The following is a 25012-nucleotide window of genomic DNA, read 5'->3' as shown; positions in this document are numbered from 1 at the left end:
GGGGGGGGGGGAAGAAAACGGTTCCAGTTGTTGCTGCAGAGTCCACGACTGCTTGCGCTTCCGTCTCACCTGGTTGGAGAGTCCCAGCCAGAAGCGGGTGCCCTCGCCCATGGTGTCCTTCACAAAGTACTCCTCGGCCGAGGTGGTGATGGAGAGCAGGTCGCCGCCCTCCCAGACGCAGTGGTGCCAGGCCCCCAGCCAACCGTTGGGCTTCACCACCTTCTTGTAGCAGCTGGAGTCGAGCTCGAGCCACCCGGGAGCACACTTGTTGGCTGAGGGCAAAATTTGGGGAACAGATCAGAGCACACACCTGTTTTTGCCCTTCAGTCCACCATTTTGAGCAAAGGCTAATTTGCGGGTCACGGTTGGCCAAATCTACATTTTCTCGGGCAAATTGGAAGATCCGGGACTCGACTTGATAGGTTAGCCCAGTGCGGCGCGATACCAAGGGGGGCGCGTGTGACACCAGGGAACATGCTTTTCTTTTGCTGTACTGGATGAAAGGTAATTAGACATCCACTGCAGTAGGTGGCGGTATCACTGGAGAGGTGCGCAAGGAGTCTCCGCTCTACAGTGGAGAGCGCACGGAACGTTCGCACACACAGCACAGAGAAGGCGAAAAAAAGTTGCAGGTGGGACACCGTGGAAAATGTTGAGCAGGGTTTGCCAACAATCATCCACTTGTGATGTTACTTAGTCAATCAGCAAGCACTGTAAGCATCGTTTAAAGCAGCGTACCATATTGCTCAGTGCAAAACAAAAACCAAAAAAAAAAACACCATTGCAGAAGAGCTGATACTACCTGCAGCCGTGGAATGCTGCCTCATTTTGATTAAAGAACAGCACAAATTGTTTTTATTCATTTTGTTTTGTAGGTTACATTCTTTTATATATTGTGCTCCTGAGTTAATGTTGCTGATTACTTTGAATTGAATCTTATTTATTGCTGTTAATATTATGTATGTTTATTATTATTTTATTTATTTTTTTTGTATTTATTTGTATTGCAGCTCGGTGGCGCACTGGGTAGCACGTCCGCCTCACAGCTAGGAGGGTGCGGGTTCGATTCCACCTCCGGCCCTCCCTGTGTGGAGTTTGCATGTTCTCCCACGGGCCCGCGTGGGGGTTCTCCTGGCACTCCGGTTTCCTCCCACATCCCAAAAACATGCTTGGTAGGCCGATTGAGCACTCCAAATCGTCCCTAGGTGTGAGTGCGAGTGCGTATGGGTGTTTGTTTCTGTGTGACCTGTGATTGGCTGGCAACCGGTTCAGGATGTCCCCCGCCTACTGCCCGACGACGGCTGGGATAGGCTCCAGCACGCCCGCGACCCCCGTGGGGACTAAGCGGTAAAGAAAATGGATGGATAGATGGATGTATTTTTTTTCATCATAAAATGGCAGTTGGTCAAGAATGTTTATAGTTTGAATACTTATAATTTATTTTTTAATTTCAGGCAGTGATGCACTTTGATCTGTTACAGACTAAAAACAATGTTAATAATAAAGTTATTCTTTATTGTAAGTTGATCTTTTTTATTTATTTTTTGTTTTTTTTTAATGTTAATAACATGGAAGGGGGGGGTGCGCGAAATATTTTCTTCTCCCTAGGGGGGGGCATCACAGAAAATAATTGAGAAGCACTGGGTTAGCCCAATGGCATCAGAGACGTTTACAATTCTAAATGATCCCTAAAAAAAAAATCACCTTTATAAAGCACGGTTGTGAAACAAACATTGCCACATGCGAGTCAACGCGAAAAACATTCAAGTACATTTGCGTACTTAATAAAATAAGAACAATTGCACAGAATTTGTGACTAATTTTGTCAGGCTACTTACCGTCAGAAGACAGCAAAGGTTCTGCCACTCCTGCAAGAGGAAAGGCAAAGACAGACGTCAGGGCAAAGACGGACGTCGGGGCAAAGACAAACGTCAGGGCAAAGACGGACGTCAGGGCACAGACGGACGTCAATGCACGATGACGGCCAGCGGAGCATCACAACTTACTCACCTTTTTTTCATCTTCTTGCAGACGTAGCTTCTCTTCTTGTCGCACGTGTCGTGCTTCCAGGCGCCGCTGTCAGTGAATAAGGAAAGACACTTCCCCTCTTCGGGGTCACCTAGAGGGAGGGAGACAAGATCTCAGCGCTGCGCCGTTCCTCCAAAGTGCAGCCGACAAGCATCAGACATGCTTTCAGACCGACCTGCACTCGAGTGGCTGTAAGTGAACGGGGATCCGTCAGTCCATTGGGCGTCATCTTCCGTGGTGGAGACATCGGCGCCCAACCACAGAGAGGGCAGAGACCTGACGTAACCTGTGGACCCAAGGCAAAGGTGGAACAGGATCTAATAATAATAATAATACATTATATTTATAACGCACTTTACATTCGGAGGAATCTCAAAGTGCTACATGGCAAGTAAAAACAAGAAAAACAAAGCAGGACAAGTATAAAACAACTGGACGACAACCAGGATATGGGAACAGGAATTACGGAAAATGCTAGAGTAAAGAGGTGAGTTTAAGTCCGGTTTTGAAAGAGTCAGTGGATTGGGGTGCTCTTAGTGGATCTTCCAGAGATGCGCTTTACTGACCCGCTCATTGAGCCCATGAGGCGCATTTTGGAACGACACCATTCATTCGTTTGTTCGATTCATTCATCCATTCATCCATCAATCCATTCATCCATCCGTCCATCCATCCGTCCATCCATTCGTTCGTGACACCAACAAATGGCCGCCTACCAGCACAAGGACCTGCTCATCGCGGTCGGTGATGCTGAGCAGGTTCCCGTGGAGGCGTTGGCAGTTGGCTTGCGCCTCCTTCCAAGTCTTGGTGGGCTGGCGGATCATCAGGTAGCAGAAGTCGTTGATTGGGTCGTCCAGCCACCAGCCGCATGTAACAGTCCATTCTGCGAGCCAGACGGCGTAAGATGGCGCAAGACAGCGTAAGACGGCGGCAGTGCGGGACACCTAGCCGGTTGGGCCGGACTAATGAGGGCAGCTGTGGAACCCCCTCCGTGCTTGGCTGTAGGGGAAGAGGGGGGAATGGTGTTTACAAATATGAGCAAATGCTTGATGTGTGCAGAAGGAGCGCTCGGGAGGGGCGTTTGCACCTGTTTTGCAGACAAATGGCCGCTCCGTTGTGCAGGAGCTGGCACTCAACTCCCCAACAGAATTTGGGAACGCGCAGTCCCCCTTGGTGTCATTTTTACACTTGTAGTCCTGCGGACGACATGAGCATGTTGGACTCTGTCTGCTCGGCTTCCCAACGCCCTTCCTCGGCAATCGCGCCCAAGTTTTGCCCATTTCCCCTCCAAAACAATCCAAAATTTGAAGCCTCGAGCAACATTTCTCCTATGTCCACTTTTATTTTTATCCTACTCAAATTTGGACTTTGCCAGCTCAGATTTTGAAAAATGACTTTTTCAAAGGCATTTCACTTACGTAAGTTGTTCCGTCACTCCACTCGTAGTCGTCGTCCTCCTTCTTGAGTCCCACGAAAGCAGATTGTAAGGTTTGCGAGTGATCTTGAGGAAAGGAAGGAGAACACGAGCTTCTTCAGGGCAAGAAGAGCTTCAGTCAAATGACGACTGCGGCGGTTCCTCTTGGTGCTCACCATACACAAATTGGGCCTCTTTCTTGGAGTGGACGCTAGCCAGGCGGCCTCCCCAGGCAAGACAGAACTTCTCGGCATCGTCAAAGGTTTTAACCGTCTTCTCGTAATGATAACAATAGTGGCCATAGTGGAAGGTGTTTTCGTGGCAGTCGGAGGCTGGGTCCACAAAGAAAAACATGACCATGAAAGATGTTCAAGTGCAATAAGTGTGCTGCAACTCACTCGTCACTACAGCGGGACCACTCTTGGGCTTACACTTCGAGCAGTCTGCACAAAAAAAAAGACCTGTTGGAGCTTTTCTCTTTTCAAAGTCAACCTGATTACAAACGTGCAGGCTTACTCAGCGGCCGTTTGCACATGTAGGCCAACGAGGAAAGACAGGAGCCAGACCGCCACTTGCCGGGCTCACCCCTTCCCCCTTGGTTGACGTAGGCGCAGGATGCAACGTCGGCGCTGTCGGGAGAAAAGACACAAGCAATTATTTCCCATTTTTCTTTTCTTTTTTTTTCACTTTCCCCAAATGGCCCTTTCAAAATTGGCTCCTCCACCTGACAACAGCAGTTACGTCTTACCTTTCGAGTTGATTTGAGGCCCAGTTGGTGTGATTCATTGTCTCGGCCATCGGACCAGGTCAGATTCTGGCTCCCGTCTTCAAAGCGACACCAGAACTTGTCGCATTTCTGGGGGGAAAAAGAACAACAGTCCCACTTGTCGCAGCAGTCGACGGCCGCTTGCGCTTCTGTCTCACCTGGTTGGAGAGTCCCAGCCAGAAGGGGGTGTCCTCGCCATGGTGCCCTTCACAAAGTCCTCCTCGGCCGAGGAGGTGATGGAGAGCAGGTCGCCGCCCATCCGGACGCAGTGGTGCCAGGCCCCCAGCCAACCGTGGGCGTCACCACCTCCTTCTTGTAGCAGCTGGAGTCGTGCTCGAGCCACCCGGGAGCACACCTTGTTGGCTGAGGGCACAATTTGGGGAACAGATCAGAGCACACTCCTGTTTTTTGCCCTTCAGTCCACCATTTTGAGCAAAGGGCAATTTGCGGGTCACGGCTGGCCAAATCTACATTTTCTCGGGCAAATTGGAAGATCCGGGACTCGACTTGGTTAGCTTAGCCCAATGGCATCAGAGACGTTTACATTTTGAAAGGATTCCGGAACATTCACCTTGGCGCTTCAGAAACAACCAAAGTGCCGTTGTACAAGGTAAAACGATGCAAAAAACATTCAACACATGGCTGAGTACTTCATAAAAACGAAAAAAGGACAGAATTTGTTGGTTGGCATGGTGTGACTCCAGGGTCATTGTTTTCAACGCAGTCGAAGGCGACTTACACTCAGGAGCCGGCGTAGCCTTTACTGCAAGAGGAAAGAAAAAGAGACATCAAGGCACAGACGTCAAGGGGCGATGACAGTCGGTGGGGCGCTGCCTCTCACTTACCATTTCCTCTTTTCTTGCAGACGTAACCTCTCTTCTTGTTGCACGAGTCGTAGTGCCAGTTGCCGTTGCCAGTGAGGAAGGAAAGACAATTTCCATCGGGGGTACCTGGGGGGCGGGAGAGAAGATCTCAGTGCTCCTCCGTTCCTCCAAATTGCAGCAGACAACCGTCTCCGACAGACCTGAAGTCGAGTGGACGTAAGTGAACGAGGCTCCGTCAGCCCACGTGCTGCCTTCGTCACTGATGGCGACATTGGCGCCCAACCACAGAGAGGATGCTTTCATCAGAGCCTTGATGTAACCTGTACCAGAATGAACGACATCATCAAGAGGAGCCGAGTGAGGAGGACGCGTCATCCGTTGAGCTCCGGGTGATCGACTTTCTCAGCTCAAAAGGAATTGAGTTAGACAGGGGGACCATCGAGAAATATAAAACCAAGCAGCAATAACAGTGCGGTTTGCAAACACAAATTGGAGCTACTGAAACAGGGTAGACGGCTGAGGGATCAGACCTCAACCAGCATCTGACCAAAAAAATGCGGATATTGCATATATATGTGTGTGTGTGTGTGTGATAAAACTGATCTATATATTAAAAAAAAACTGTTCACAGAAAAACGAGAAAACGAGATTGAAGAAAAAAAAAAAAAAGCTTTTAGCTGACAGTCAATATGGATTCCGGAAGGACACTAATGGATCTTAATAGATCATCAACCAAAAGCATTTGACCCAGTAAATCATGGCATCATGGACTGGCTGAGGAGCTACTTAAGCAACAGGCAGCAATTTGTAAAAGTCTGGAGATCATGTATCCCATAACAGGTGAACAACCTCTGCCCTTGGTCCTCTTCAACGACTTGTGTATCCAACATCATGAAATGATGATGATACAAACATCTATTGCGCTGGGGACAATTTACAGCAGCTTATGGAAACCAACAATCACCACAGAAATGAATACGTGGTTTAATGTAAAACCAAACTGCCAACAACAAAATTATTTGTCAGGTATAAATCGAAGTGAAAATTGACAATGGTATGAAAGAAAGGGTTTCTGAAAGAAAATTCCTGGGCGTGACTGTTGACAATAAAAAGCTGCTGGAAATCACACATTAATCAATCATGTAAAAACAAAAATGTCAAAGGTTATTGCAATTCTGAGGAAAGCAAGAAGCAGTCCGGACTCCAGATACTGCCATATCTGAACTACTGCGTGGAAATACGGGGTAACACCGAATAAGGCAAGCAATAGGAAAAATAACAAGGAGCATACAAACGCACTTTTTATAATACCCGACAAACTTTTGTCACTCAGGGATGTGATCAAACACAAGACGGCTCAAATTATATGTACACAGCAAGGTATAAAAGGTATAAATTTGTTTCTGGAAAGGCAAGCATGGTGGCTATCATCTGAGAAAGGAAGAGAATTTTCAGAGTGGAAAAGTCTTAACAACGATAAAAAGTAAGGGTATGACCGTCGTTTGTGTGGTGAAATTATGGAATGGTCTGGAAAATGAGCATGAAAATAGGGCAAACACAAGTGTTCCAAAAAAAGTGTCGAAAAACTGGTTCCTTAACATGTATGAGGGGAAAAAAAAGACAAAACTGACTACACACAGACTGACTACACTCGAGCATTCTTTGTTGTTGGCGGTTTTGGGTTGTTTGTTTCAGTGACTTAGATATGGCACTTAAAGTGGTGTTTTATTTTCCTATTTTCATGTTTTAAATAGGTTCGAAATGAACATATAACAACAACAACTTGTTCATGGCCAATATTTCAATTCATGGCCGCCTACCGCGTACGAAGGTCTGCTCATGGTCGTCGGTGATGCTGAGCAGGTTCCCTTGGAGGCGTTGGCAGTCGTCTTGCGCCTCCTGCCAGGTCTTAGTGGGCTGGCGGATCATCAGGTAGCAGAAGTCGCTCTCGGAGTTGTCCAGCCACCAGCCGCATTTCTGAGTCCAGTCTGCGAGCCAGACGGCGTAAGACAGCGCAAGACGGCGGCAGTGCGGGACACCTACCCGGCTGGCCGACTAATGGTGGCAGCTGTGGAGGCCCTCCGCGCTTGGCTGCAGAAAAAGCGGAGCGAATATGAGCAAATGCTTCACGCATCCAAAAGGGGCGCTCGGGAGGGACGTTGCACCTGTTTTGCAGACCGGTGGGTATGTCCAGCGGCAATTACAGTTTCTGTACAGCCTTTCGCTGGTATGCAAATTAGAACAGTCACCACTGGAGCTGTAGACAACTTTTCCGTAGTCCTGCGGACGAGATTTTGGACAGAACTTTAGCGTGTTGCATTCGATGTAGTCATCTTCCCGCCGCATTTCCTCACTTGCACCGTTTTCGTACCTTCTCTCATTAAAGTTTCACTTTGGTTGTTGGTTTCACTTTGTCAGTCATAGTAGTATGAACATTGCAATAAAACATTGTGCCCGCCCTGGCAACCCAAATACATGTCTGGGAAAAACATGCACAGAGCAACTAACCCTGTCAGTCAAAGTAGTATGAACATTGCCATAAAACATTGTGCCCGCCCTGGCAACCCAAATACATGTCTGGGAAAAACATGCACAGAGCAACTAACCCTGTCAGTCAAAGTAGTATGAACATTGCAATAAAACATGGTGCCCGCCCTGGCAACCCAAATGTCTGGGGAAAATGTGCACAAAGCAACTAACCCTGAAGACCTAAAGACCGTCCATGATATATCATCTTAACCGCCTCCTCTCTAAAATCAGATCGCCAATACTTTGTAAGCGGCTGCCCGATGCCTCGAGACAAGACGGATGCCTGCAACATGACTTTTCCAAAGGCCTTCAGCAATCCACTTACAGAAGCTGTTCCGTCAGTCCACCCGTAGTTGTTGCCCTTCTTCTTTTCTCCCATCCAAGTAGAATAGTAATATGAGTGATCTTGATGAAAGGAAGGAGAACAAGAGCTTCAGGGCAAGAAGAGCTTCAGCCAAATGACGACTGTGGCGGTGCTCACCAGTAATGAATCGGGCATCTTGCTCAGAGTGTATGCTAGCCAGGTGGCCTCGCCGGGCGAGACAAAACTTCTCGCCTTCCTCCCAACTTCTATGCGTCGTGTCAAAAAGATAGCAATCATCGCCATAAAGGAAGTTGCCATCGTCGCAGTCGGAAGCTGAGGCCACAAGGAAAAACATTGAGGAGGAAACCATGACGAGATGGTTAAAGCGCAAATAAGCGTGCTGCAACTCACTCTTCATTACAGCAGTAACACTATTGAAGGTACACGTCCGTCCCTCCGGGCAGCCTGCAAAAAAAGACCCGTTTGCGCATCTCACCTTTCATCAGCAACGTGACCACGGACGTGCAGACTTACTCTGCGGCCGTTTGCACATGTAGGCCAACGAGGAAGCGCAGGAGCCAGACCTCCACTTCCCAGGCGACAACTTAACTCCTTGGTTGACGTAGGCGCAGGACGCGACGTCGGCGCTGTCGGTAGATTATAAAAAGGAACATTTTCCTATTTTTCCTTGAGTGCTCGTTCTCAAAATTGGTTCCAGAACCTTTACGCGTGTCCGCCTGACAACAGCATGCGAAGATGTGACTTCTTACCTTTTAAATTGGTCTGAGGTCCAGTTGGTGTATGTCGTTGTCTCACCATCGGACCAGATCAGCTTCTGGCTCCCGCCTTCAAAGCCACACCAGACGTCGTCGCATTTCTGGGGGGGAAGAAGAAAACAGTTCCAGTTGTCGCTGCAGAGTCCACGACTGCTTCCGTCTCACCTGGTTGGAGAGTCCCAGCCAGAAGCGGGTGTTGCCCATGGTGCGCTTCACAAAGTCCTCCTCGGCCGAGGTGGTGATGGAGAGCAGGTCGCCGCCCTGCCAGACGCAGTGGTGCCGGGCCCCCAACCAACCGTTGGGCGTCACCACCTTCTTGTAGCAGCTGGAGTCGTGCTCGAGCCACCCGGAAAGACACTTGTTGGCTGAAGGCACAATTTGGGATCAGGCGGATAGATCAGAGCACACTGATGGAACACTTGCATGTTTTATTCTGTGCTCTTCATTGGGGGCATCTCAACCAAATGCACGAGGATTCTGTCAGGGGGGATGGGGGGGGCCAACGCCCATTGTCGCTTTGGCCCCTTCCAAAAACATGCCTGTCCTCCATTTTTGGGTTCAGCCAGCGCCATGCAGCAACGTGGAGCTGCTGATTGTTTGCATAAAAGCATCACTTACGCCTGCCAAGGATTGCACACAATGGCCCCAAAGTGATGATACTCAGCTTCAGATGTACAGTGGGCAAAAAGTATGTCGTCAGCCACCAATGGTGCAAGTTGTTCCACTTAAAAGATGCCATCATCATCATCATCTTCAACCTCAGCAAATACCCCACCCACCAGTTACGCACGTGTGGCATATCGATGACCAATGAGCTAAACTCAAATCAGGTCATCGCACATTTCACCACTGGAGGGTGCTAAAGCACAACGCAACTCAATCGAATGGAACACGTTGCAACAGTTGGACCGCTCCCCCCTTCTTAGCTCAAGAAGACCAACCGCCCGCCCGCCCTTCCTTATATCAAAGTACAAAGCCAAACAAGCCAGGCCTGACTGTTTCATGGAGAAGAAGGGCTTTTAAACTGCGGGCTCAATCAATCAATCAATCAATCAATCAATCAATCAATCAATCAATCAATCAATCAATCAATCAATCAATAAATCAATCAATCCTAATAAGCATGGACTCTGAGGGGCAAATGCAATTATTCAGATGCGCCTTGCGATTCACTAGCAGAAATGAACACGCATTGAGAGTCTCCTACTCAATTTTGCAATCTTTGAAAACATTATGCCGACACATTTTGATGATGCACAGCGATATTATGAACTGCACAACTGTGTTGCAACTTTTTGGTGTGTGATGATAACAGACCAGACACAAAGGTGTATTATTAATAATATAATTACAATTAATATAACATAATGATTATAATCTATATTTAGATCATAATAACCATGATTTTTTTTATAACAGAGGTGCTAAGAAATATCTATTGTATAAAGGGGCTGTAAGAAATTATTGCTAATACTCTATCAAGGACTGTAAGAAACTATTAATAATAATGACTAATAATGATTGATTATTATTCATTATAATTAGCTCATATAAATCATGAAAATATTCGTATCATAGGGGCGCCAAGAAATATCTTGTCTATATACACTTGTGCATAATATATTGTATAAAGGGGTGTAAGAAATGATTATTCTTATTTATTATTATCATTATCATTATTAATAATAATAAATGTATTACTTTTATTATTATTAAACTAGTATTATCACTATGATCACTATTATCATTATTATTATTATTATTATTATTATATATAATTTATTATTCTTCTTGTGTCTTATTGTCATTCTGTGTCTTAAACCCTAACGGTGCAACTCATCTAAGTGTCACAAAGTCCAATCAGCCGCTCCTGAATTCCAAGCGTGCCCATGTTTTAGGAATAAAAAATAGAAAAAATAAAAAATAACAGAGCGAAAGAAAAACAAAAGTATACACGGAAAAAAGAGATGGAAGGAAAAGCCCAGTAAAAACACATTCGGCTTCCAAAATAAAAGGGCCAATTTTAGATTGGATATTTTGAAGTTATATGCTCAACTTCAATACGTCATCCTGACAGCCAGTGCGCACTTAAAATTCACAAGCGGGGCTCGTTTGCCGCCGTAAGAAAACGCAAAGACACTTGACTCAACGGTTTTAGCTCGTCATTTCAAAGTCACGTTGCTCGGATGTTCGGACACAACAGCTTCCCACATGAATGATGAAAATGATGATGATAAAGGCAAGCCTCGATAACAAGAAAGGTCCGGTCCGGGACAATTGACGTACACAGCAACTACATCAAAGTGTCCGAATAATGAGGATTCTTCAAAGTTCCTCAAAGTGTTTGTCGTCCAAATGTGTGACATTGCAATGATTATTTTTTTTCTCTCAGGCACCGTAATGTTAGAATAGAAGCAGATGCAGTCGTGCTAACTCACAGTACAGTACATTCCAGCTCTTTACTGTTGTTTCGATGGACTAAAGATACAAATTGCTTACCTGAAGCACATGCCCAATATATGCCAATCAGGAGAAGAACACGGTTTAATTCTTCCCACATGTTGGAGGAAAATCCCCCCTCTCACTGAGGGTCGCAACGATTCTTGTCGGAAGAAAATAAATGATAAGTCGCCTCACTGCGAGTAGCCAGTGGTTCAAGTACAGAGGAAAAATGAACGTTTGGTCCACCCTGCTCCGAGCCAAAGGCAGGCCACGCCCACACATCAAAAACGTCACATTCGAAGGTAGTCATCTCAAAGCACTCTCAAGCGACGTGGGGAGTGGCGCGCGCGTGTGTGCATAACCAAAAGGAAAAAAAAAAAAAAAAAAAAAAAAAGCCTTTGATTCCTTTTGTTTTTGTGACTTTGTAAATGTTCTGGAAGGGAACAACAGCGAAAAGCAGTCAACTCGTTTAACAGTAAATACAAATAATTAAATCCAAGTATGAAAGTTGGAATTCAATGAGGTGTCACTCAATTTATGTTCAAGTATACACAAGACTACAGAAGCTTTTCCATTCACGCCTCTCAGAATTCGTGTTGATTTTCAGAGAACATGAGAAAATACATTTAGCGGACGTGCTTTTGAATGAAAATGAACGAGGAGACGATGAGCAAATGAATCTGGGAGAAATGAAGGGAAAGCGTCTCCAATTGAGCCTCGCAGGCCTCGAATGCAAAAGCACAAAACATATGTAGAATACTTTTTATTCATAATATCTATAATATAAATAGGATCATTAAAAGTATCATATTTTTTATTGAATCTTTGATTCAACTCCTCTGTGAACGTGCCTTTTCCTTTCGGCATTGCTTGTAAACACTCGGTGTAGACTGGCCAGCTCATCCTACTTTGTAGCAAAGTGACTCGATTTGAGGAGAAGGGGGTGACTTATTTGCCACCCGTGCAGAGAAACCTGCAATTGAGTGAAATGGAACCGAGTGGCAATTCTATTGACAATGTACTTAATAAAGAATGCAAATTTTGAAAACCAACGTGACATTTTCTTTCATTTTTACTGCAGGTCACAATGGGAAGCAATTGATCAGTATTAAGCAACAAGGGGGCTCGGTTTTCAACAAGAGGGAGCAGACAAACAAACGGCACCGCTGCTTGTTCCTTATGTTGCGAGTCCAAGGTTGCCTGAAACCAGGGGGGCGGGGCCGAGTCGTTCCTTCCGACGGGCAGACACGTGACAGCACCACACCGCAATGGCGAACAAATTGAAAATGACTTTGGACTCATCACACTCCTTTGGCTTTGCTGCGGGGGAGTCGTCAGAACGTTCAAGGCTTCTTCCACAACGATACGTTTGTTTTACAAGAGCACAGACACATAGTTGTTCACTATTGGTCAAATTGATAATAACTAAAAAGTATCCACTTAGGGACAAAATTCCCCACATGAAATGTCTTGGAAAGTCTCGAGTGGCATGGCTGCGCGCTCAATAAATGTCCATAAAAAAAGAAATAACAGTTGAATAAATAATGCAAATTTTGAAAACAAACGTGACATTTCTTTCATTTTCACTGCAGGTCACAATGGGGACCCAGTGTCGTTTTTGCGGACGATCGTTATTCAACAAAAACAACAACAACAACAACAGCAGCAGAGAACCAAAATCCACGGATAGACGGATAAGCCTTTCAACAAGAGGGCGCAGACACACAAACGGCCACGGCGCTTGCTATTACTTGAATTTAATTTCGATCGTGACGTCGACCCTCCCCCCATTGACTGGCAAATGGATCCAGAATGGTACCTGTTAAGTATTATTGTTTATGTCCGCCCTTAGACTCACTGTGTGTATTAAGGCAGTGGTCCCCAACCTTTTTTGCACCACGGACCGGTTACGTGTCAGAAATATTTTCGCGGACCGGCCTTTATATAAATAAATATATTTATATATTTATTATTTAAATATTTATATATATAAATAGGATGAAATAAAATGATACGACTGGCATAAAAACAAATATAAACCACATAAAAATAAAACGTTGAATTAGTGGGAGCACCGAGCTCTTTTCTCAGAAATGAGCCGTTCCCATCTAGGCGTAATCGGAGACAATGACACCCGAAGTGGTTAAGGTTTGTCTTTAAATGCAGGATGCTTGGTCTCCATGTGCCGAAGCAGGTTTGAAGGCTTCATTGCCTCGTTAGCTAGCCTTTCGCCACATATGCGGAGTGCACTTGGCGCGTCAGAGTCACCTGTGGCGATAAATCCATATTTTAAGTAGGACTCCAGAAATGTTCTTTTAAATGCAGCTTTCCTTTTCTTAGAAGTCGTAGCCTCTTCTTCTTCAGTGTCCTCATTGGACGTTTTTCCCTTTCCGAAGAAGCTTTCCAAACTTCTCTGTTTCTTGCTCATTTTTGCTTGCCTCGCGGGCTTGACTGTGGTGACATGTCACGTGACCGAGACGAGCGCCCTGTGTCAAGAGTCCTTATTTTTCAGATGCACCGACAGATGTAATTGGGAGAGATTCGCCAAATTTTTTATATTTTTCAAAATAAATTCTTACTCATTTTTTCTAGCTTTGCGGGCTCGACTGGGGAAACATGTCACGTGACCGGGACGAGCGTCTTAACCTGAATGAATTGATCGTCAATGAAAAAACAAACAAAAAAAAAAAATTATTATTATTAATTTTTTTTTTTTTCCTGTGCGGCTCCGCGGCCCGGTACCAAGTGACCCACGGACCGGTACCGGTCCGCGGCCCGGTGGTTGGGGACCACTGGCTTAGAGCGCATTTTCTCGACGAGCTGAGCACGTTTTCTAGTAAAAAGCGCTCTTGGGTGCTTCAGAGTGCCGAGTTTATCACTGCGCATGCAGAAATGACCACCTGCAACGTTTGGTTTATGTCTTATAAGCATTTTTTGTTTTATTGCTTAAATCGCATTTTCTTGACGAGCTGAGCACGTTTTCTGGATGGTGCCTCTCCCGTCACTCTGGTTAGGTTGGCATAGTAAAAAGTGCTCTTGGGGGCTTCAGAGTGCCCAGTTTATCACTGCGCATGCAGAAATGACCACCTGCAACGTTTGGTTTATGTTTTATAAGCATTTTTAATTGTATTGCTTAGAGCGCATTTTCTCGACGAGCTGAGCACGTTTTCTAGTAAAAAGCGCTCTTGGGTGCTTCAGAGTGCCGAGTTTATCACTGCGCATGCAGAAATGACCACCTGCAACGTTTGGTTTATGTTTTATAAGCATTTTTTGTTTTATTGCTTAAATCGCATTTCTCGACGAGCTTAGCACGTTTTCTGGATGGTGCCTCTCCCGTCACTCTGGTTAGGTTGGCATAGTAAAAAGTGCTCTTGGGGGCTTCAGAGTGCCCAGTTTATCACTGCGCATGCAGAAATGACCACCTGCAACGTTTGGTTTATGTTTTATAAGCATTTTTTGTTTTATTGCTTAAATCGCATTTTCTCGACGAGCTGAGCACGTTTTCTGGATGGTGCCTCTCCCGTCACTCTGGTTAGGTTGGCATAGTAAAAAGTGCTCTTGGGGGCTTCAGAGTGCCCAGTTTATCACTGCGCATGCAGAAATGACCACCTGCAACGTTTGGTTTATGTTTTATAAGCATTTTTAATTTTATTGCTTAAATCGCATTTTCTCGACGAGCTGAGCACGTTTTCTGGATGGTGGTCTCCCGTCACTCTGGTTAGGTTGGCAGAGTAAAAAGCGCTCTTGGGGGCTTGAGAGTGCCGAGTTTATCACTGCGCATGAAGAAATGACCACCTGCAACGTTTGGTTTATGTTTTATAAGCATTTTTAGTTTTATTGCTTAAATCGCATTTTCTCGACGAGCTGAGCACGTTTTCTGGATGGTGCCTCTCCCGTCACTCTGGTTAGGTTGGCAAAGTAAAAAGCGCTCTTGGGTGCTTCAGAGTGCCGAGTTTATCACTGCGCATGCAGAAATGACCACCTGCAACGTTTGGTTTATGTTTTATAAGCATTTTTTGTTTTATTGCTTAAATCGCATTTTCCTCGACGAGCTGAGCACGTTTTCTGGATGGTGCCTCTCCCGTCACTCTGGTTAGGTTGGCATAGTAAAAAGTGCTCTTGGGGGCTTCAGAGTGCCCAGTTTATCACTGCGCATGCAGAAATGACCACCTGCAACGTTTGGTTTATGTTTTATAAGCATTTTTAATTGTATTGCTTAGAGCGCATTAGAGAATAAAACAATGCGCTTAACTTTGATGTCTATTGTTATGCAAATGAGGCAGGTGGATGCACTACCCCCATGATACCGCTAGGGGGCGTTGCAGGTGTTTTCGTTGTTATGTAAATGTTGCAGGTGTCTTCGTTGTTATGTAAAGATGCAGGTGCCTTCGTTGTTATGTAAAGATGCAGGTGTATGTCTATTGTTTTGTAAATGTTGTAGGGTGGGTGCAGTGTCACCATGATACCGCTAGGGGGCGCTATCTTGGTGTTACGGTGAGGGGGGGGGGGCATGTACAGGTGTGTTTTTAAGGGGTGAGGGGTGGACCTACTGCTGGTATATTTAAGGTGGGGTTATTTGGGAAGACACGCCAGCACATGAGCTCTGATCAGAGAGTGCATCAAAAAGTTGGAGAGCGTCAATGATTCCGAGATGGTTAAAGGTAAGTCATGCTACTATTTATACTGATATAATAATACATTAAGATTATCATATAAAACATGATGTAATGTGTATGTAATATCATGCAGATATAACTGTATTTGCTGACGTACATGCCGTATTCGATGACGACTACAGTGGTGTTTATTTGACGCAATCAGACTACGGTAAGGCAACTGTTCACTTACGCTAGTTAATATAAATGCTATTAGTTGGTGATTTATTTTTTATGTATGTAACAGATCTCGTGGCCGCGGCCACTAGACAAAAAGACCCGTTGATACAAACTGGTTTTGAAGCCCCGACTCTAAAGGAAAGCTCTGGACGCCATTTTGAGGCACCAAAGACGGCAGGGTCATCAGAGTCACGTGATAGCACCCAAATCATACCCCCCTCCGGCCGACAGAGGGTTGTCAAGAGCATAGAGACGGCAGGGTCATCAGAGTCACGTGATAGCACCCAAATCATACCCCCCTCCGGCCGACAGGGGGTTGTCAAGAGCATAGAGACGGAAGAGGGGGCATCCACAGACAACGAATTAGCGGAGGTTTTATCTGTCTACGAGGATGCTAAACTTCCTCAAGAGTCGATAAACAAAGTCAGAGGTAATCTTTTCTATGTTATCATTTGAATGTTTTTTTTGATGGTATTATAACGATTTAACTGTTTTTTTATATCTACTTCCAGTTAAGCGTAGTGACACCGGACGGTTTCGAAGAACGAGGAAAAGCAGACGTGCAGCCTTCTACAAGACACATCACTCAAACAGCAAGAGGTCTGAATCGACAAGCGAGAGTCATCACCACAAGACAAGACGCCCTATAAAGTGCAGTGGTAATTGTATTTACAAGAATCGGTTACAAGAATGTTTTAAGATAATACGTATTCTGACAGATTTGGCTGAATCAAGATAGGTCCGATTTTTTTTTACTACACTGTGTTGTTTCTATTGTGATTTTCATAAAAAGAAATACAATGGAGCACGCTAATCTTACGTCAGCAGAGTCGGATTTCTTAACAAACATCGGCGAATTAGATTTACAGTTACCTTGTGAAACAGACCAAAGAAGTGATACACCTGAGCTAGACTTGCCGTCAACCAGTGCTTCTCCAAACCAAATATCAGATCTGATCAACATTGTGAACAATGCCATGTTAGAGGGGAGAGACACAGACAGTCCTGAAATTCAGGCCCACTTACAAGTTGTCGTAAACGAGCTAAACAGTCAAAGTCAGAATGACGGTAGACAAAGTCCTACACTGATTCCGTCACAATTGCTAAACATGATAGCAGAATTAAATAACCAAGCTAACGGTAGCAGCGGGCGTAGCAGTCCTGATATTCCGGCTCAACTGCTAAACATGATCCAAAATCTAAATACGCAGCCTCTGATTGACCCAACGACTGTATTGCAACACCATCATGACAATGCTTCTGTAATAACTGGTAACATGCCACCGCCATTTCAACCTAACTGCTCGGTTATAATCGATCACGAGATAGATGTTATTGATGACAGCGCACCAGCGTTTCAAGACATACCCCGCCAATCTAACAACAGTTCTGTAATAACTGATCAGCGTGGCGGTGCTGTTGTAGTTAATAGACCGCATTTCAACAATGTTGAAGTAAGGCGACAATTAAATATACCATCACAAACAAACAGCAATGATTTTGCAACCTTTTACCTCCAGATTGAAGAAAAAATAGATGACGTCTTGCGAGAGGTTGACGTGCGAACACAGCCAGGTGACGTAATTCAAATTGAGATAGTGGCTGGAAATGATAGGGCCCACGTTTACCAACAAAAGAGCGACATAAACAATGTCAGAGATAATGTAACGGCTTTGCTTGAACGTCTAGCTCAATCAAATGTAGAGCTTCTGGCTGATGAGAATTTAGAGCTTATTGTCCAAATAGTCACCCCATTACGTGGCGGAATGCGTCGTCGACTGGTGAACAGTACCAACAAAGAAATTTTGAAGCGGAAAAAACGACACTTGCACATACCTCGGAATAAGGATAATCGGCTATGCTTTGCTCTCTCACTAACCTATCTGCTAAACGACACTCTAACATCAAAACAGGCCGTAAGACAAGCACGACTTTTACATGAGAGTGTGGGTTTGGATTGTCAAACACCTGTGAGTCTGGGGGACGTGCATAAATTTGAAAAAGTTCTCAGACGGAAAATAACTGTAATGTATCGAAAAGAAGACAGCCGGCCCATGACTTTCTTCGACACACACTACCCTAAAACAGACGAAGACAATTTATTTGTCTTACACCTCGAGAATCATTATTATGGCGTGAAAGCGATAGAAGCGTTCGTAGGGCATGCATATTTTTGCAGACACTGCTACAGAGGTCATGAAAATTGGCGATTCCACTACTGTGAGGGGCATTGTAACATTTGTCTCGATCCTCGTTGTAAACAAAGCCGACTTAAACAGGTTATCTGCCCTGATTGTAACAAAAACTGTCGTAATGAGGAGTGCTTTGCCAAACATAAAGAGTTTCGAACGACGAATCGTGTGAGCAACTGCGCCTCATACAAAAAATGCTTGCAATGCGGTCACCAATATTATGTGAAAGCTGATGGTACAGGTGTTAAACACCGTTGTCCTGTTAAAAGGTGCGCCGTGTGTGATGAGATCTTAAACCAAGGTGATGATGCCTTACTGAACCCACACATGTGCTACGTGCAGCCCATCAAACCTCAACCACCTTGCAAAAATGTAGTCTACTATGATTTTGAAACCTATGTAGATGCAGATGGTTTACACAAACCCTTTCTTATCTGCTGTAAATCAAATAGACTAGCGAAACACTGGTTTGGTACAGACTGTGTTGACAAATTCCTCACATTTTTTCGAAACCCCCGGTTTAAACACACGACATTTGTTGCACATAACGCGAGAGGCTTTGATTCATACATCTTGATAAAGAGAATGCTTGAATTAGGTATCAAACTTGACATTCTGATGCAGGGGAGTAAGGTTCTATCATTTGTTGATTTAGACACAAAATCTCGTTATATAGACTCGTTGTCATTCTTAACGATGCCGCTAAGTGCGTTGCCTTGGGTCTTGTAGACAAATCAAAGGGTTGTTTCCCACATAAATTCAGCTCTTTAGAACATCTAAACTACGTAGGATGCCACCCTGACCCTACGTACTACGATGTTGAACGAATGTCACCCTCTCAACGTGCTAAGTTTGATGAATGGTACGACAAAGAAGCTAACAGTGTGTTCGATTTTGCTAAACAAGCGATAGCCTACTGTGAGAATGATGTTGATTTGCTAATGCAAGGATGTGAGAAATTCAGGAGCGAGTATTTTGAGGCCACGGGAACAGACCCTTTCAACGCCGTCACAATAGCCTCGGCGTGCATGAAAGTTTTTCGCACTAATTTCCTAACCCCTCAAACACTAGCCATTACGCCTTCAGACAACTACATGCGTCAGTACAAAGCTTTCTCACACGATTCTATTCAATACATGCAATGGATCATGCATAGTCAAAATATCTACATTAGACACGCATTGAACGGGGGTGAAGTTAAGATAGATAACTACACAGTAGACGGCTATTCTGAAATCGGGGGCATGAAAATAGTTTTTGAGTATTTTGGTTGCTATCACCACGGCTGCCCAGAATGCTACAAACTCTCTAATATATGTCCGACAACAAAACGGCCCTTTCAGGAGAGGTTTGACACCACCCAAAAGAAAATTCAGGAACTACAGCTGAAACAAGATGTGCACCTTGTAATTATATGGGAGCACGAATGGTTGCAAATGAAAAAATTGAACATAGAGGTTAAGGAATTCCTGAAAAAAACCAAATTCCCTACACCGCTCAAGCCGAGGCAGTCTCTTTTCGGAGGTCGAACAAACACATTTGTTTTAAGATACACGGCCGAAGCTGATGAGAGGGTGTTGTACGTTGATGTCACATCATTATATCCTTTCATTAACAGTACAGGCATCTACCCTATTGGTCATCCGACGATTATCCACAATGATTTTAAAGACCCAAGACTGTATTTCGGCTTCATAAGCGCTACCGTCAATCCGCCTCGTGGTTTGTATTTTCCTGTTTTACCTTTCAAAACAGCTAAAGGTAAACTCGTCTTCACGCTCTGTCGTACTTGCGCCGAGCATAACAATCGACAGACAGCCTGTACACATAATGATGAGCAAAGATCGTTAACAGGTGTTTGGACAACCCCTGAATTCGTTAAGGCACTTGATCTTGGCTACACTGTTGCAGATATTACAGAAGTATGGCATTACACAAGAGCGAGCGACACAATTTTCCGTGATTACATGCGAGCATTTCTGAAAGGTAAACAAGAATCTTCAGGCTATCCAGCGCATGCGGTCAATCAGGCTGATAGAGAAAATTACATACAGAGCTACGCGATTCATCAGGGTATCCAACTAGACCCTTCTAAAATCGCTGTAAACCCTGGAAAACGGCAAGTTTCAAAACTCTGTTTAAATAACCTGTGGGGAAAACTAGCCCAGCGTGAGAACATGACAAACACAAAGATTGTGACAAAATCTGAGGAATTTTTTGAACTTCTGTTTTCGGGTCTGTACGATGTGAAATTCTTCCACTTTATCAGCGAAAAGCTTTCGATTGTACAGTATTGTTTCAACATAAACAATGAGATACCCGCCTCAAAAACATCAAACGTGGCAGCTGCTTGTTTCACAACCGCGTATGCACGTCTAAAAATGTACAGCTATTTAGAAATTTTACAGACGCGCGTTCTTTACACAGACACAGACAGTCTCGTGTACACGGTGAAACCTGGCGAAAGTGCCCTCCCGCTAGGGGATTATCTGGGCGATTTGACAGATGAGCTTTCGAATGACAGCATTTCAGAATTTGTCTCAGCAGGGCCTAAAACATACGCTTACAGGACAAGAGCGACCGGCCTCACAGTCATGAAGGTGAAAGGGATCACGCAGACTCACGAAAGCGGTCAGAGTATCAATCTCGATAGCATGCTCGACATGGTTCAGGGGTACATCGACACAGCAGGTGCAATCTCAGATGTGCTTTACGCACCCCAACATGGCATTGTTCGCGATAAGAGGGGGTTTCATCTCAGAAACACATCATTTTCCAAAAGGCTTCGTGTGGTTTACGACAAAAGAAGATTGCTCGTTCAAGGTCGCACTGAACCATTTGGTTATTGATCTCCCTCCATACATACAGATGTGTGTGGAAAATGGCTTTTAACCAGATTGAATTTGACCCTAGATTAGAACTTCCTTTTTCCTCTATAATAGCAGGGCCGTCAGGTTGTGGTAAAACATTCTTTGTCAGAACCGTTTTAGAAAATCCTGAACATGTTATGAGAAAAAAACCTGATAATATTGTCTGGGTTTATACTGCCTACCAACCAATGTACGATGAGCTCAAAAACATGAATAAAGACATCGTTTTCATCAAGGGGCTGCCTGAATCTTTTGATGACGAGAAGCTGTTCCCTCCGCAGCAGCACCACCTACTGATTCTGGACGACATCATCTTCCAAGCTTCGGATAATCCGGAAGTGGTCCGCATATTCACACAATATAGACATCATAAAAATTTAAGCGTTATAATGCTAACACAGAATGTATTCCATCAAGGGAAATTCAGCCGTACTATTAGTTTAAACAGTAATTATTTGATTCTGTTCAAAAACCCCCGTGATAAATTGCAAGTGAATGTTTTAGCGAATCAGATCTGCCCCAGCAACCGGAAGTTTTTTTTGGAATCTTTCGAAGATGCAACGAAAGAGCCGCACGGGTATTTACTGATAGATCTGACGCCGTCATGCCCAGAACAATATAGACTACGTACAGGTGTACTACATAGTCAGTGGCCTGTGGTTTATATACCCAAACAATAAAACGATGACAAAGCTTTTAAAAAGAAATGCGTCGTTACTCAAGTCTTTGTTTACATCCAAACCGGCCAAACGTAAGCATTTACTTCGCAGAGGTCCGAATAGTTTAGTGAGAGCATTGTGTGAGATTGCTCTGAATCTTTTAAAAGGACATCTACCCTTAAAATCAAAACTCTATAAAAAACTAAAAAAGCAGAAGAAAAATATCCGCTTTCTGGCTAATAAGAAAAATACTCTGAAGAAGAAAAGAGCTGTGTTAGTTCAGAAAGGTGGTTTCATATTGCCTTTATTAGCGGCATTCGCACCTGTTCTGGGGAGTGTTATTAGTGGTTTTATGAACAAATAATAAAATGAGTTTGAAAACGGCGCAGAAAATGTTCCTGATCTCCCCTTACCAGCTCGAGAGGCTCCATAAGCCAGCCCCCACCATTCGTGACAGAGCTGAGTATTCTTTGGATGAGGAGATGAAACAGGTTTTGGATAATAAAAATTTAAATCAATATGAAAAGATCAAAATTTATCAAACCCTGCTGCAGCGTTATCTGGGGTTGATCAAACAAAAAGATTCTGAGCAGATTCCTATTACGATTCGTAATGAAGAGACGGGCGTTGAAGAGGAAAGGAAAACGGCTCAAAAAGTGCCGGATGAAGATTGGGTTGATATTTTGGATACGATAGGTCCACGTTATCGCCGCAACGCCTCCTATGTGCTGAAAAAATTATCGGCGGAAGATGTAAGGTGGACGCCACGAAGCGAATTTATTTTTAGAGGGAAAACTGTCAGGGGCTCGCACATGAGCGATTTGATAAAACATTTAATTGTGACCGGTAAGAAACTAGCAGCTCAACCGGCTGGCTGGACAGAATTTCTGCGTACATTAGCACAGCTAAATCTACCTGAATCAACCATTTCCAACCCCTCTGCTCGTGCTGATTTCAAACGTTTGAAATACGCTAGGGATGAAGATGATGATGATGATGATGTTTCTCATGCAAAATATGTAAGCGTAAAAAAAAGGAAAAACAGATCGCCGGTAGTAAAATGGGTTAGTTATTAAAAAATGTTAGATACGTTAATGTTGTTACTGAAAAAACTAATGACTCTGTAACTCTCTTTAACAATGTTTATTGAATAAAAGAGATTTTACAAAACATTAACACGGTTTCAGACAATGACATTCTTTAAATTTATGTAATGAACAAGATATTTGACCGCCGCGCATCCTATCAGGTCTCCGACAATTCTTGACAAAATCGGTAACCATGACGTCGTTATGCAGAGGATCGGTACTATAATGCGTTATTACCTCACTGTAGCTCAACCCCCACCCTCGTTGTGACAGGTAGTAGACGCAATGTTGACCACAGGTGTCATTCAATTCGTGTTGCAGTTGCCCATTATGATATTCGATACGCTTAGAATGCTTCTTCAGAAATCTGTATATACTTGACGGGTAATAAGGACTGTCCGGCGGCAGACCAAAAGGATCAAAGAATGTGGCCAAACCATCAGATTCTAAAGTCAAAGCGAGCCAATGCTCCCCGGGGAGATGTCGAGGATGTGTATTGACAATATAATGTCTGGGGGGCGTGTCTTTGACGTCAGCTAACTCGTCTGACGCTAAAACACCTCCAAACAGCGCCCTTTGCGTCCGAGTCATAATCAAATCCAATTCACGGCCGTTCATAGTGTCAATAATAGTCCATCAATACTTCCCTCTTGGCATTAATCTCAATAAGAGAATCATAGACAGCGTAAACGATAAGCGTGGCTGTATGTGGGAGGGGCGTACGGAATCGCAAATCTAATCTTAAAACACCATTATTCACGGGGGACAAAGCACCGGAATCATCTGCTTGACTTAAATTGAAGACAAAAAGTGAATAACCTTGACTAAAATCTTGTTGATCGATACAGAGCGGTAAATCTTTTAAAAAGCGACCCGTAGCTGTGTACAGATTATGAAATTCACGTGTATATAATCCAGCTTCGAAATTGGGTTGAAAAGCTTTAGCTGGTATCTGGCGACCTTCGTGGCTAAGCGCCAAATACTCAATGTTATGATGTAAAAAGTTAAAGGGGTTTAAATCTCGTCGTCCCATAAAACTGTTATGATTCACCATAGCTAGTACAATTTGTTTAGGAATATGTCCGAGGAAGAGGTTATCTTGGTGACAAATCCGTGAGTTTTGAGGGATAGAAAAAGTCTTTATATTGACTCTACTTAGTGGGTACAAAGCGTTACCTTTATGTAAAGCGGCTTCATGACCAATAGAGACAGCCGGGGAGACTGAAACTTTTTTCACGTAAAGTGAAGCTCCTAATATCTTGAGACACGAGTCGCTGTCTGGAGCGCTCATGAGGCAAAAATCATCCGGAGCTCTAGTTAACTTTAGCCGTAGATCCACATTATTCAATAGATGGCGTTCGGAAAAGAAAATATCTCCGTGTAGCGGTCCTGTGACGTGGAACTCACGTGATCCTCCCATCAGCTGTGCACGGCGGGCCAGGCCTTCGTTGACATTAGGCCCGTCAAAAACAACAGAGTCCATGCGCCCCCTAGTGTCTTTGGCAAACATTCCTGCTGTGAACTGGGATTCCAATGAATCGTGTGAAAAGTTTAACAGTAGCTCAATGATGGATCTATATGCATGCGTTGCACTAGACTGTGATATTAATCTTCCCCCCATTGAGATATCTAATTGACTAAAAATTGTGTTTATCGGGAAATTCACAATCCCGACTTGTTCTTGCGGCGGCAAATTAGACCCATCTCGACGTGTTATTTTTAAACGCAGGTGTAATAGAGTGTCAGATAAATCTAAATATTTTGAACCATCCCCGGGTATAAAGAATTCAATTGGCCCCTGGTCCACAATGGCCGACAACGGTAGGAATTCGACATAAGAACTATCTTCGATAGATAGTTGTGTTAACGGACAAGAAAACAAATCGAGGCTTGATAATACACACTCTTGCGATTTAAAATGTAGAAGGGCCATTTTAAGAGAAAATATCTGCCTTCCGTCTCCTTCGTCTTTTCTTAACTGATCTGAGATCGGCTGAGCGTCTTTTTCTTTTAAGTGTCTTTTTTCTACGCCCCCCAGGATGCAGCCCCCTGCGTGATAAAACTGCAAGGCCGGAACCTTCTTGAGCTGTAGTTGTTTTGCGTTGAATTCTTTCTATGACACGCCCGGCTACATCCGTTGCTATGTTTTTAGCAGCGGATTGAAGGTGTGGCTTCGCCAGGTTAAAGCCGCTTTTGAACATAGGCATCACGAAACGGAAGAGTTTTGCAAAAATAGACCCTAGGCCACGCCCATATTGAACGGGGCTCCCCTGAAACCCTTGAAA

The 25012-nt window shown here is 44.3% G+C and overlaps 1 protein-coding gene and 3 long non-coding RNA genes across 4 annotated transcripts; all 4 read right to left on the bottom strand.

Moving 5' to 3' along the window:
- Nucleotides 1–3012: 3012 nt before the first annotated feature.
- LOC119119308 lies at nt 3013–3473 on the bottom strand. The gene is made up of 3 exons (XR_005097227.1): nt 3447–3473; nt 3116–3224; nt 3013–3027 (listed from the first exon to the last, which is right to left on the bottom strand). It is a non-coding gene; the product is annotated as an uncharacterized LOC119119308 (long non-coding RNA).
- Nucleotides 3474–4932: 1459 nt separating this feature from the next.
- Nucleotides 4933–5325, bottom strand: LOC119119306. Its single transcript, XR_005097225.1, has 3 exons — nt 5233–5325; nt 5054–5158; nt 4933–4971 (listed from the first exon to the last, which is right to left on the bottom strand). It is a non-coding gene; the product is annotated as an uncharacterized LOC119119306 (long non-coding RNA).
- A 1971-nt stretch (nt 5326–7296) lies between these two features.
- LOC119119307 lies at nt 7297–8149 on the bottom strand. The gene is made up of 3 exons (XR_005097226.1): nt 8043–8149; nt 7887–7966; nt 7297–7312 (listed from the first exon to the last, which is right to left on the bottom strand). It is a non-coding gene; the product is annotated as an uncharacterized LOC119119307 (long non-coding RNA).
- Nucleotides 8150–8631: 482 nt separating this feature from the next.
- Nucleotides 8632–9191, bottom strand: LOC119119305 (ladderlectin-like). The gene is made up of 3 exons (XM_037245709.1): nt 9146–9191; nt 8807–9006; nt 8632–8742 (listed from the first exon to the last, which is right to left on the bottom strand). The coding sequence occupies exons 1-3, from the start codon at nt 9189–9191 to the stop codon at nt 8632–8634; spliced, it is 357 nt and encodes a 118-aa protein (XP_037101604.1).
- Nucleotides 9192–25012: the final 15821 nt, after the last annotated feature.

This window comes from Syngnathus acus, unplaced genomic scaffold, assembly GCF_901709675.1.
Source record: "Syngnathus acus unplaced genomic scaffold, fSynAcu1.2, whole genome shotgun sequence".
Lineage (NCBI taxonomy): Eukaryota > Metazoa > Chordata > Actinopteri > Syngnathiformes > Syngnathidae > Syngnathus > Syngnathus acus.
Note: the sequence above shows the minus strand (reverse complement) of the source record. Positions and strands in the feature narration are given on the sequence as shown.